Source organism: Macrosteles quadrilineatus, unplaced genomic scaffold (assembly GCF_028750875.1).
Source record: "Macrosteles quadrilineatus isolate MER2022 unplaced genomic scaffold, UCM_ALF_1.0 Scaffold_1__1_contigs__length_201487025, whole genome shotgun sequence".
In the NCBI taxonomy this organism is placed as follows: Eukaryota; Metazoa; Arthropoda; class Insecta; order Hemiptera; family Cicadellidae; genus Macrosteles; species Macrosteles quadrilineatus.
Genome location: NW_026542594.1, coordinates 19,105,903 through 19,121,194, shown reverse-complemented (window position 1 = coordinate 19,121,194; position 15,292 = coordinate 19,105,903). Strand labels below are relative to the sequence as shown.

Here is a 15,292-nt window from a genome sequence, read left to right as displayed (position 1 = left end):
GCACGACGTCCAAGTGCCACGACGTCCAATAATATTTATTCAGTGCCACGACGTCCAAAACATAATTTTTGAGTTGTTGCACGACGTCCAAGTGCCACGACGTCCAAAAGTACAGTAACTGCCAAAAATATAGTCTTTCTACAAGCTTTGGACGTCGTGACACTTGGACGTCGTGAAACAACGCACTATAGAATTGTAAAAAAGTTACATTTGCGGGAGTGTTGCACGACTTCCAAAGTCGCTGCCAGTTGCACGACGTCCAAGTGCCACGACGTCCAATAAATATTTGACTGTTGCACGACGTCCAATATAGCTCAGCGCTGTTGCACGACGTCCAAGCTCCTTCATGATGACCGGTTACGATGACCGGCTACTTGCCGAATAGTGTTCTCTCGTGTAAAATGCTTATGGAACGTTTATTAGTTATATATACATGGGTATATGTTCTTGTTCAGAAATATATATACTATGAATATTTGAACCATTAATTGAAACATCATAAAGTAAAAAAACATAAAAAGAAAAAAATAAACAAGGCAACAGTTGGAAAACTATAAGGTTTACATGGTTTGAAAAATGATGACATTTTCTTAACAACCGATCAACGTCATTATGTTTGGAGTAAGCTTTTAAATACTTATTTTTTCAAGACTAGATGAATGTACATTGATCAACATGATCTTTGAAAACTATTTTTTATACCCTCATTTTAATTTTTACTAGTATAAAGAATAGAATGCCTTTTTTGAACTGTTTTTAGGCTTCAATTAAATGTCTTTATGTAGCAAATATGTTTGTTAATAGTATTCACTTAACATTGACTTAATTTCATTTCAATAAATTTTGTGTTTGTGTTTTGCTACACCACTTATTAAATTGCAACCAATGAGAATCTATATAAATAAAATTTGTGTTTTGTCTGTACATTGCTCAGAATCATTCATTTGTAGGTTATTTTTACGTTTTATACATTAAAGAAGCCGAAACAAGTCTCATCTAAATTTCTGTCTGTCTGTCTTCCTGTCTTTCTATAACACTCAAGATGACATTTTACGCAATCTTCTCCAGGAAAACGAGAGTACCTATCAAGATCCAAGTCATTTTAATGTATTCACTGGATTGGCGATAGTGTCTTTAGCCATTAAAATATGGCCTCACTACTTAGTAAATAATATTACGGACTTTAAAAAATGCAGTTTTGTGCGATTTTTGTCAAGTTTTCGTCCAATTTTTATCACATAATGATCTATGAAATAACGAACAGCTGTTCGGATCAAGATTATTTTTTCTCGCTGTCACTGATATGTTTACAAATACCACAACCATTTCCGATCACGTTTTGAAGGCAAAGCCCATTTATCCAAGTGAGATTAAAATCGTTGTCTTACAAAACGGCTTTAATTAATCGCAAGTGGAATAATATAGTGAAACCGTAAATGAAATGTAATAACATCATCCAGGTTAGGAACCAGAGATTCTTTGTGTATAAAATTGTTCTTGAGTTTTGATAACCTTGAATCGGTTGAGTAGTATTTGCGCCGAGTAGTATTTGCGCCGCGTAGCACCAGCGCCGCGCCAGCTAATTAAATGAGGGTTAGCAGTTTTGACAGGTTAACAAAGGCGGAACCAATCAACTGCACTAATATGATTATTGATGACGTAGTTCCAACCACATTTTACTTTCAGCGTAAAGTGGTTGCATGCAGTCACCTCGTGATCCGTGCTAATGGTTACACATACATAATTTTAAATCTAATAACTGCAAAATTTATGCCACCACAAATATCTGCAAATATTGTTCACTGGTTGACAACAATACACAGTATACTCCGCCGTTTCAGTATAAAGGCTACCTAAAACCAATTAATTACCAATAACTCAAAAGAGAGGAAATTACGAAAAAAATTAGTTTGTTTCTGTACCAGTTTTGGCAGTTCTGTATACATCGCGGTTCGTGAAGCCTGGGAGTTGAGACAGGCCTTATATCAATTTAAGTTTATCTTAAGTCTAGAAATACTGTACAAAATAACTCTCTAAAACGTGTAGTGGCAATTACCACAAATATACCTCACTTTAGGCGTATTTCCCCATAAGAATAACATGGAGATAATTTTTTTGCCACTAATTCCAAAAATCCTGATATTTGTCTACATATCCCTACATATAATCCTCATATACTATATTCGGAATCAAGCTAAAAAGCTAATTCTTTCATTTACTGACCCATTAAATATAAAGTACAGTAGGTATAATATAACCTCAATTTAGGCACTTTTTCTCCTTAAGAATAACATGGGTGAGTTTTTTAGCCATTTTCTAATGACCCTGCTTTCGGCCTATACAAGCCCATGCAAATGTTCAATACTATTATACAACTCAATAAACATTACAAATCCCCATCCATTTCCCACGAATATTTTAAAAATCATCAACTTGACAGTGCGAGATTTGCACGTGAACTCGGGCGTGCTCCCGGCCTATGCTTATCGCTTCTCGTACGATTTTGATTAAATTTGGCATGAATGTGTAAGGTTGAATCACCTGGATTAAGTTTACGAACCACCGATATTGGAATGAAACCTGTTGCTATTTGCCTACACATATAGGTATAATATAAATAAATTAACGATACTAACGTCTTCTGTACCATAATGTTAAATTCGCAAAAAATTGATGTTATTACCGTAGGTGGCACCGTAAGACCTAGGCCCGTGACCAATTTACTTTTTCATTTTGTATAGATTTATATACGTCCGTGAACGCGATAACTTGAGTAATTTTAGTTTGCTTGTTTATGGATATATTTTGATCAAACTTTGCAAATTTATTTATTTTATACTAAGCTATTCATGTTTTACTAAAACTCCACTTTAATAGTTTCCTTGTAGCAGCTAACCTAGGTACTCGTTAAACCTAATTTTATTTACATACATTCAATTGAAAATCAATTCAGACAAATAGAAATTCACTTAGTCGGCAGGTTTGCTGTGGCGGGGGTATTGTCTGTTTAAGTGTTATCACACAATGAAACTGTGAACCTGATACCATAAGGTTTTTTTTGTGAAATAACTTTTAACCCGTTTTGATTAACCAATGTTTTCGATTTAGGTGTCCTTGTACATCTTATGATATAGCAGACGGACGAATGGTAGCTAAAAGTGTCAATTTGGGCTTGCCCCCCCCTCAAAGTTATTGATTTATTTACATGGTTAACTTTTTTAGAACCTGTAATTATGACAAACCTTTTTATAATGGGGTTTTATGTATGAACCCGTGATCCTTCACTTCGATGTATAACCTTTAGATAGCAAACAAAAGACGAAACCATATGGGTCTAAACTATATAACGTTTTTAATCACCAGTTGTAAAAAGCCTTTTTAGTCCCTAGGGAGTACAAGTCAACTGTTGTGAACAGTTGTAAATGTCGATTGTAAGTAATTGCATGGTTCGACATTATTTATCGATTCATTTATTCGGTTAGAGGTTTCAGAAAGGTTTTATTGTAGCTTATTGTTGCATTCTTATCAATTGTGCGACATATCGATGATATAATGTAGGCTACAGAATTGTAGTAGACGAAATGATTGAAAACTGAGCCCTTCTTTGTGGATTCTACGATGTTCATTTTGCTAAATTCTACTCAAAACTGACAATGACAACACCATTGAGTGACCAAAGGTAACATTAGGGAGTGGGTTACTACGAAAGGTATGGGGATATATACCCCTAGCAAATCCCCCTAATACCAATATGACGAGCTGTTTGCATTCCACATAGCACCGCAGACTATCCTGGTGCAACTATTTTCAAAAAATTTCATAGGAAAACAAAAGTCCCCCTTTCTCCTAAATTAGTAATGTGATAAGTAGAAAATATCTACTGGTCATAATAATTATAGCTCAGGAAAAATATCTATACTAACTCAATACTGCATGTGGTGGTATACAAGTGTTTCATCATTTTTTTTGTGCAACAGTGCACTACTAGTACAAGTTAATTAGGAGTATGGAAAACGACACTATTTACAAGCAACTCAGTCAAGTAATGTGTAAGTAATTATGACCCTCGTCACTTCTGCATCATTGAACTAATCAAACTCCGCGGCGCTGGAAGCACGGTTTAATCCGCGGCGCAAATGCTACTCGGCGCAACTGCTACTACACGCCTTGAATCAGTGTTGTATAGGGCTGGGAAACTTGAATTTATTAATGATCGTCGCCAATACCTTACTAACTCATTGACGGCGCTTCGATGGTGGTTGTGTAAAGTGTAAAGTAAAAAATCACAACTGCAGTGGGTGATTGTAACAGAGGTTTACGGTTTATGGATGATGCTAAACTCGCTTTTCCAATGTGTCACTTTCTGTTCCTACTCACCGTATGATGCAATCGCTGGACCATACAGCCAATAGGCCCATAGCCCATCTCTTGGGTACTTACGCCTACCCAATTATTCATAACAACCTTTTCGACGACAATCCTTGTTACCGGTACTTTTCCCTAGAATACACGGCCTCCCTACTTAAGAAATAAAATTACAAACGTCCAAAAACCCAGCATTGCGTGATTTTTGTCACATTTCATTCTAATGTTAAAAGATATACCAATCATTGTTTAGAGAATAGGCCTGCGTAATCTATTAAATAACAAACAGTTGTTTTTATAAGGTTGTTTTTTTCAAACTGAATAAGTTTACATTAAAAGTTGTTTACGAATAAAGCAATTAATGGGAAATAATTTTGATTGCCGATAACTTTTCACGAGAAAATCCAAAACCAAGAAATCAATAACCTTGGGACTTGATTAACGCATTTAATTTGTCGGACGTAATTCTTAACTGTAAACGTTGGTTTTTGGTACTGGTTTTGTTTCCTTAGAACCGTTGGTAGCAGCAAGAATAATTTTTACGTACCAACACATCACTGTAATTTACAAATTAGTTATCGTTGGTGTTGCACCTTATTTATACAGTGGTATCACAGCCTTATTCAATTTAATTGATGCCTTAACTGTATAAGTTTTGCTTTTTCTGTCTGTATTCCAAAATGTTAGTTTATGCTAAGAAAATGATAACTCATTTAAGTAAAACATTTGTTTAGCAAACCATCATGAATTGTTTACGATTTACGTTGTTTATGTATCAATAGTTCGTGGCCTATTTTGGTAATTTTTATTATAGGTTAAATTACCATTACCAATCTAAATTGTCTATAGTACTTCATTTTATAAAGTAAGCCGTCATTTCGACAGCATTTCGGGTCATCTTCGGTCCAAGCAAATATAAATTGTTATGATAAAATTTGATGACATTGACAAAGATTTCAAATTCTAATTTTATATGTACTTTGTTATGCTTAAAACGTAGCAAATTCCCTAATTAAGTTCTGTATTTTTGTGTGTATGTCTGTTGGTAACGCATTTATGTCCTTATTTCTTAGTGTCACGAAAAGGACAAGAGCACCTTGATAATGAAAATGTCAACACGAATAAAGTGTTAAATGGTAAGGTTGAGGTAGTACTTTAAATGCCTTTAACCATTGTGGGAAGTAACTTTCAACTATAGGCCTTAGGGCTATGCCTCATAGATTTGTTTTGGCTTGAAACTGTCAGATACTGTATTTGCGAAGGTTTATATATAATAGTTTTGCCAGCATATCTGAAAATATGCAAACCAACTGCTTTTCTTAATATAAGAAGGTTTCAACTGACTACTTTAAGATCCCCGTGCGTAGAACGGGCACACAGCTAGTATCATATAAATAAGTTGCACACAGGGTTCTTTTGTTTCCCCAACTCTAAAATACAACGCACATGAATTGAAAATGTTATAGGTTTAATAGTACTGTAGCGAATCGAATATCAATAAAGTTAACGTATAACAATAAATTTACATATTCCTAGATTATAATTGAATGTGTTTACGAAGGAACACCACAACCTCAAAATTCAACATTACAGTATATTTACTCAAGATTTATTGTTTTCATATAGCACAGTTGACGTTGCCAACTAGCGTGGGAGCGGAAGTCCTGATAAAGGCTGGTTCTCGGAAAAGTAATAAAATAATAAAATTGTAGTTTGAATGAAACATTTTTTTTTAATTTTGTACAGGATTCATGGGATCCTCAGCATCAAGTACAAACTGCAAAATATGTGTCGAAGGTCTGATTAGACCTTCCGAGATTTAGACCTTCAGCAACTGATCCGTTTTTTACCTTCCTTTAATTTATTCTTTTTCATGTTGTGCTTCATGTAACATACATAGACTAGAGGGCCGCTCATGCCCTTGACAAATAAATTAACATTTTCGCACTAATACAAATCAATATCGTCATTAGACAAGAATTAAAACATAAAATTTATAAACAAAACCTACCACGGCATAATCTTGAACAAGTATGCCTACAAACCTACGATAAGCATGTTTGTTATTATTATACTTAACCTACAAATGCTATGACTTAGGGCATACGTGTTTTCCTACATAAAACATGCGAACTAATTGCGAGTGCGACGTGAACTTAGAAAAAGACTAGTAAGAATTTACAACTGTGAATTTCTCAGAATTGATTGACAGTTCAGATGAACCTTTGGCCACAGACTACGGAAACGTACAGTATTATTGTATTAGTATACTGTATTTGTATTATTGTGTTACTAGCAGAGTACCCGTCCTTCGTACGGGGTTGACATATAAGTATAAATGCTTATTGCAGTTATAGAAGAGGACACGATTTAAAAAAAAAAAAAAAAAAAAACTGGTCTCTTAATTTATACGGTATCCTATTGTGTAGCACACATCTACCATAGTCCTGATGTTCTTGCACCTAGACCATGAAAAAAGTAAAGTTCTCATTGTGTACCACAACTTTTTTTGCTAGTTGGTTCAAATTAGCTGTGGTCATTAATGCAAACAAACAACATAATAGTGCTGCACCCTGTTTGGCAAGCCTTATAACTTTTTAATGCTGTTTAATATCATAGAACCAACTTGTACAGTTGAAACGGCTGACAAAATTCTTTAATTTTTTTAAATATGAATTCTCATAAGGTTAACTAGAGAAAGTCCAGAGCCAGAGCCACCGGGGCGGAGTCTGAAAGAATTTTTGAGGTAAGAATATGTTAATCGGGGATGTCATCTATCATCATACCAAATTTCAACCTTGTCGGTTTAGTATTTTTCGCGTTTGCTTGTCACAAACATCCATCCATCCATCCATACATCCATGGTTTGCACTGTAAACAAAAAGCTATCACAATAGTTCCATACCGACAAATAGGAAAAATAGGAAAATATAAATAAATATGGAAAAAGGGTAATTTTCTAACATATTTTAGTGAAATTATATAATCAGGCAAATGGAAATTCAGTCTACAGATTTGCTGTGGAAGGGGGATTATATTACGGTTTACACAAAAATAAATCAAAACATAAACCTCATAACACTCAGGAAAAGGGCCTAGGTTGATAGGGCAATGATTATAGAATCCTAATTATTTCCTATATCCATGATGAATGATTTCTTTTAAAACGAATTATTCCCACTGTTTCACAGGAAACATTTTTAACCATTGTAGTAACATCATTATAGCTTAAAAAGTTGATAGTTTACATAATATTTAGCACATTTGACGGATAAAACTTTTTTGAATTCGTCATATTATAAGTGTATGAAAATTCATATATCTGTGTATCAATATCTACTTATCTCATTTCTGTTCAATGGAAGTTATACAATTTCAATGATACCGGTACTTAAATGGGAAGTCTTACAGCTGTTATAAAACTGTGCATACATTTTATCTTACGAGTAAATTTGCTACCAATTGATATAGTATGACAATTCTATTCTACTGCAGTACTTAGAATTCTACCACTACTCACATTAAACCAACCATATTTACTTTTGGGCTAGTGATTAATTTATTGTATTAATCATACAATATAGTGAATAGTGTAGGTAGTCATTTATTTATTTCGTTTCTATGACATAGCTCTATTTTGTAGAAATCAATTATGCAATCATAACAACAGAAATACTGCATCATTACATTTTACGGTGACATAGTATTTATTTTACATATAAAAAATTTTAGCTAATGCAATAATTAGTTCAATTAGAACCATTGAATATTGAATAATTTAAACGATAATCGAAGACGAAGCGGTTGACAACTTTCAAACAGTTGACTAGGAATAGTTGCCTTCAATAATTGCAATGCGAACTGTATGCACTGAGGTCGGCAAACAGTGTTAGTGTTCACAGTGTGCAGGCACTTTGGACGTCGTGGCACTTGGACGTCGTGCAACAGTCAAATATTGATTGGACGTCGTGGCACTTGGACGTCGTGCAACTGGCAAAGGCTTTGGACGTGGTGCAAATGATACGTCTTTACAATTATATAGTGCGCTGTTTCACGACGTCCAAGTGCCACGACGTCCAAAGCTTGTAGAAAGACTATATTTTTGGCAGTTACTGTACTTTTGGACGTCGTGACACTTGGACGTCGTGCAACAACTCAAAAATTATGTTTTGGACGTCGTGGCACTGGAAAAATATTATTGGACGTCGTGGCACTTGGACGTCGTGCAACACTCCCTTAGATAGCACCCTGTAGATTCTTGCAAGTTATTTCCCTATTGGGAAATTCGGTAAAATGCGCTCATAATCAGATGTTTCGGCCCTCCAAAGTCATTCAGCAGATAGGTAGTTGAGCCAGACCCCTCATTGTGCACATTCACTCACATGCACACATTCATCCGCACATTCATTTATGTTTAAAAAATTTTATCTGTAATTGTCTGTCTTAAATATTGTATTGTTACCTATTGACAACAACAATGTGTTCTAATGGTTTTATTAAGTAAGAGGTAACTTAGTAGTTATTAAGGAGTTAGTAAGAGTTATTAAGTAGTTTGAAACTTTTGTTTCGATAAAAGTCGCCCAGACTAAATTAGGATTGGCAACGTATGGTATACTGTATAAACCTTATATTGTCAATGTTTTATATTGTCATATATTGTTATATATTGTGTTGTATATTGTGTTTTATATTGTCAAAAGCCAATGATGGAAAATTAAAAAAAATCCCCCGCCTTAGCAAACCTGCAGACTAAGCAAATTTCCATTTGCCTGATTGGATTTACACTAAAATGTCTCAATAAAATTATAACATTTATTCCCTATTTAAATAACATTAGTTTAATGAGTACTTGGGTTTGCTACAGGGAGGGTAAAAAGGTGTTTTTTTTTTGTAAAATGTAATAGTTTAGTATGAAATGAATGCATTTTCCAAATTTCATCAAAATATGTTCATAAACAAGCAAACTACAACAGTTTACTTATTCTCCATAAGAATAACATAGGTAAGAATTTAAAATTTACAGATTCTTTGAATTTTCTCTGAACCATTAGGCGGATAATAACGCTTCATTATAGTAAATTATTTGTTTTTTAAGCTCTAAAAATGGTTCAGAAAGAAATTGCTAAAGTGTTTTTGGTCAAAAATGGGAAAAACTAATTTTTACCCCATAAAACCCCCGATAAACCCCTGTTCCCATAGTCTGATCATGCTGGTTCGCAAACTTGTTTGAATAAACTTAGGTTAACTTGTTTGTACCAAATTTTATCAAAATCGGATGATTTTTGCTCGAGTTATCGCGCTAACAGACACATATATAAATATATATATATGAATTTGAATGGATGGTGTTTTTGGTCTCTAGGGACCTCAAAACGAAAAAGTAAATCGGTCCCGGGTCGAGGTCTTACCATGAGTACTAAGGTAATAGCTTATTCCCTATAGGGGAAATTCGCTAAAAGGGTAGGTAGGCCTATGTCAGCTTTCAAACATGAATCAGTAACAAAGTGAGCACCAATCTGGGACATTTGTTGAGTTGCCAAAAATGTTGCTCCCTGCATCCCTGATTTTCAGCCTATTATTATTTATAAGTTGAATTAATAGTATAATTTCATCACTAGGGCCTAAAGTTACTCTTTTTGACCTGAGGTCAACGGAAAATGAGCAAGGGTTAAAAAGTCACTTTTACCCGTGTAGTGAACTATATTTTTCGTCATATTGCATCATTAATTAACAAATAAAGCTAGAAAACCAAATGATTGTTATGTAAAGATAACCTCTCAAAACGGCTTCCAGCTTGTTTTCAATTCTGCTAATACAAATAAGCAGCTGTTTAGTAAGTGTCCATCATTTAGACTATTACGATTGTGTTACAGTCATAGAACTACAACAAGTGGAATGCCGACTCAAGCTGCGCTAAGCGCTTAGAAACGAGCCGTCCCTATTCGGCTCCCCCCACCACAAGTCAGTGTTGTGGTGCATAGTGTACTATGCGACACATGCTCCTAGCCTATGTTTCGCATCACTAGTTCACTAGCCTTATTGTTTAATTAATCACTTAATTGAAAACTGTTTAATACGATGACATGCCTGTATACTGCGTGGACATACAAATGCAAAAATTATCTTGATAGGTAAAAAAAATGTTCTGCAAACAAAATAATGTTTAATGAGCTTTCCAAAACTCACACGCATTTTTTAATAACAAGGAAATTAAGGTTAGATTAACAGGACATATCTTAAGTAACAGTGTTACTGATGCGTTAGAGTTTCTGTTAATTAGTACAAACTCTGATTTTGAATTTTGAGGAAACAATATAATTTATTCGAATTTTATACATATTATTTAATTTGATGAAGACTCTTATGACAGCTCAAAAAAATGACCCATGAGACTATATGTGTGGTTTTAAAAAAATTTGGACCAATCATATTTTTTTAGAAAAAGCAAATCCCATTGATCACTTTAAAATTTGTGATTAAAAAATTCAAAATGCTGTTGGGCCATTTAACACTAATCGTCCTCAGTAGAATAAAATGTCTCATTATTAAGAAGATTATTTAACAAGAAATACTTGAATGGTGAACAAATATGTAAGAGTCAGTATGCTAAGATAAGGGAAGTTGGTTGAGTCTTGTGAGTAGGTACCGTAAGTAAACGGGTAATTTAAGGGATCATTGTTTTATAATATACTAAAAAAACCTTCGCACCTGTTTTTTAACACGCTTTAACCTACCAAATTGTTCAGTAAAAGGCTAATTTAGTAACTTAAATTATAATTTCATCTTAGCAAACAAAGTTTCATAAGACCAGTTGGAGCTATTTTCTCTTGTATACGAGCCAGGCACGGGTGTAATAAAAACTGAAACATAGATTGATATTTACGCAGTTTATGTTTAAGAACCAAGTAAATCCATTATCATTATTATCAATATCAATTATTGAGATGAGGATTCCACCTAGGTGCGTATTTTATCCCGAATATACAAGTGGTGTGAGTAAGTTTGAGTGAATAATGAAGCGAAATGTTCTGTGTGGCATTCAATGCACAACAAACAATAAAACCTACTTGTAAAAACTAAGTGTATTTTCAATAGTGTGATAAAGAAATCATCACACAACAATAAATCACCACAATCAAGTTCTTAATAATGATGATAAAGCCTGAAAACCTGACGGAATGTGTAGGAAAACGTAACGCGCCCATTGTAATACATGGGACAGTGTCGCTACGTACACTGACTTGGGGTGGGGAGAGCCCGTCCGCGGCCGGCTCGTCGCTGCATTGAGTCAGCGTTCCATGTTTATAGTTCTATGGTTACAGTACATTATACCATCAATATGTCGAGCAATCGACAACAATAGTCTACCTAATAAATCAATCGATAAATAATTTTGATCAATATGATTGCCAAATTCAAAATTTACAACTGTATACAACAGCTGATTTTTACTCCCTAGAGAGTAAAAATGCTACCTTAGACCCACAACGCATACATTAAAACGGCTGGTTTTGCTGCAGTATGACGAAAAGTCCATTTTTTTAATTGGTGAATACATTTCAATTGAAATAAAATATACCAATTGGAAATTCAATTTGTTTGCAAGTATTTCAGTCATCAAAGCATTGGTTTATTGGTTTCATGATGGTATTCTTTCTTTCCTGAATAATGATATTGGTAGGCTATTAGTGTTTATATGCACAATGTACATCCATGTATGAATATAATACCATATTCAATTTCTGTTTTTTTTTTGTTTTTTTAGGTTTCGTGATATTTCCTGCAACAACCCAGGCACAAGGAATGAAGTTGAGGTTTTTCAAGACTCTGATTTGTATAAAAACGTTCAAGAGTTGATGCCTTCTTCTCCAAAAATCCTCAATGAGACTGAGATGGACTTGTATTTTGTTGGTAATGCTGTGTACCCTCTATTACCATGGTTGATAACACCGCACTTGGACCCAGAAGACGATGTGAAAGAATCATTCAATATTTATCTGAATACCGCTCTAGATGTAGTTCAAATTGCTTTCAACAAACTGAAAGGAAGGTTTCCATGTCTAAGTAGGAAGTCAGAGTTTCTCCATGCTACCTTACCGATGATCATTACTACCTGTGTAGTTTTGCACAATATTGTAGAAGTTTCAGAAGATGAATTTCTACCAATTTGGTATGAAAGTTTGAAGGAAGGTGAAACAAAATATCCCCAACCACCAATTTACAGTGACCAATGTCTGGAGAGTGCAGAAGGTATCACTAACAGGGAGTTTTTAACTCAATATATGGCTGACAATTTTGAATTGGTGTCACAAGTTACAGAGACACCAAGCTGAGTAAACTCTTCCAATACCTTACCTGTAAGCTATACAGTACATAGGTTTTGGATGTAACATAGAGCACAAGGCCTAGGTTTTTGGGATTTTTTGTAAGGATAGCTGGTTTACCTGAATGAGAAAGAGTCCTAACCAGCACAAGAGACAAAAAAAAAACACTATATAATATATAAAACTCTCAGTTAAAAACAACTTTATTGCACTCAGTTATTGATGGAAAGATTTAACAGTTAAATACGCTCTCTTCCTTATAGTGGATAATACTGTCAGTCAGGGACATATTTCCGAATAGACGGACTAGGCGCCCGCCTAGGGCAGCAAATTTTAGGGGCTGCAAAATTTGGGGGTTAAAAAATTAAAAAGGGGGATTTTTTTTTTTTTAAAATAAACGTTTAGCAAATAATTCTGAGAACGGCAAAACAGTAATTTGAAATATTTTAATAGAGTATAAAATTATTTCAGAACGCATTGTAAGTCAAACAAAAGTCTATAGTTTATCACACGTCTGTGCTGAGTTTTCCGTGTTGCCCTATTTGGCTGTGCTGAGTTCTCGTTTTCGAATGCCGCAGGAGCGTAGTGGCGAACGAAGAAAACACTTCCCCTTGTTTACTGCTTCATACTTCATACGCCACTACGTAGCGGCAGCGCTAGATGAAAGGTTGAAGAGTTGAAAAAAGGAAAGTGTAAACAAAATACTTACTACTGCACCAACTTAACTCATTTAAAATTGTATATTATTCTTTTAAGTAAAAGTACGTACTTTTTTCTTTTTGATTCATGCTTTTTTGTTATGAAACAGTTCTATAAGTAAACATATTTGTTTCATTTCAAAGCCAATAGCAAGTAGCATGCCTCTAAAGTGGATCTGACTTAAAGTGTTCAATGAAAAGCGTTATAAGAGCCCTTGTATACAGACGATTTTGTGTGTCGTTTCACGCCCCAAAACGTGATTATAATTACTGATTAGATAAAACACGTTGCATTCCGTGTATCAAAGTCAAAATCATATTTTGTATTAAAACGGCGCAAAAGAGTCTGTTAAAAGGGCTCAAAAAGTTATTAAATTTGTTGATGCACTATGCAATATTGCTGATTATTTTTCTACAAAATCAGCTGACAGGGCATGTATTGGCCATTGGGGTGATATTAGTGAGGTCGGGGAGTGCGCTAACAAGTTGTGGGGGGGGGGGGGGGAGGCTTCAGTAAACTTCGTTGCCTAGAGGCTGCAGATACTTAAATACGTCCCTGCTGTCAGTGACAGTGAAATATTTTTATGCTTTGTTATATAGTGTACAGTTTTGTGCCAGTTTGGACTCTTTTATTCCCATTCAGGTAAGCCTTCTATCCTCACAAAAACTCCTTTAAAATGTAGAAATTCTGAGGATGTTATTAATAGAGATGAGATTAATAGAAAAGAGTCATAGTTTGATTACTTCAGGGAGTGACAAATGAAGTTTGTAACTCTACAAGAGACAGTACAATTTGGCTGCATTCCATTATATATTCCAGCATTCAAACAATCAATGCATAACTTATATTGGAGATATTGGCAATTAATAATTAAATATATAATTAAATGTATAAGTTCAACAAAGCCAATATACAGGGTGAGTTTTAAATGAGTTCCCCCCTACTTTTTTCTACATTTCTTAAGATATCAACTCCGGACCACGTCAGATCATTGTAAAGTAGTAAGTACTACATTTTGACTGGGTATAAATTTTTGGCCGCCATCTTGGATCCGCCATATTGGATACAAAGTTTTTTTTTTCAAATGTAAAGGTAGGGTTGTGACCCATTAATCCAAACTAAAATTTTACGCTGATTACAATGCCGCAAATAGTTTTAAAAAATCTTGATCCGTTCTAAAGTTATAAGGACTTTTTATAACTTTATTTTTAGCGCATTTTAACATTGTGCATTTACAAACTAAGACCATAATCTAAAAATAGTGCTAGATAAAGATAAGTATACACCACCATTCATTGTCGACCTATTTTCACTTGGTTATGACGGATGTATTTTTCTCGGCCGCCATCTTGGATCCGCCATTTTGAAATGTGAAAAATTAATTTAAATATGAAGGTGGTGTTGTGACCCATCATTTTCATTTACTTTTTTATGCTGAACTCAATGCCGCAATTCGTTTTTGGTTATCAAGCTTTCTTGATGAAATATTAAAATGATCTTATTTAAAATTTCAATAATTCAACAACTAAACTTGCAAATGAAAAACTGATTGCGGCATTGAGTTCAGCATAAAAAAGTAGTTGAAAATGATGGGTCACAACACCACCTTCATATTAAAATTAATTTGTCACATTTCAAAATGGCGGATCCAAGATGGCGGCCGAAAAAAATACATCCGTCATAACCAAGTGAAAATAGGTCGACAATGAATGGTGGTGTATACTTATCTTTATCTAGCACTATTTTGAGATTAAGGTCTTAGTTTGTAAATGCACAATGTTAAAATGGGCTAAAAATAAAGTTATTAAAAGTCCTTATAACTTTAGAACGGATCAAGATTTTTAGAAACTATTTGCGGCATTGTAATCAGTGTAAAATTCCTGTTTGGAATAATGGGTCACAAC

General features: G+C 34.4%; 1 protein-coding gene across 1 annotated transcript in view; it reads left to right on the top strand.

Moving 5' to 3' along the window:
• The window catches only part of LOC129004629 (uncharacterized), a 30,117-nt gene extending 16,284 nt beyond the window's left edge, over positions 1-13,833 (top strand). Inside the window, exon 3 of the mRNA XM_054433180.1 lies at positions 12,131-13,833. Within this exon, the coding sequence (XP_054289155.1) occupies positions 12,131-12,698 (568 nt within the window). The 3' untranslated portion in view covers positions 12,699-13,833. The remainder of the gene's footprint in view (positions 1-12,130) is intronic.
• The last annotated feature ends 1,459 nt before the right edge of the window (positions 13,834-15,292 follow it).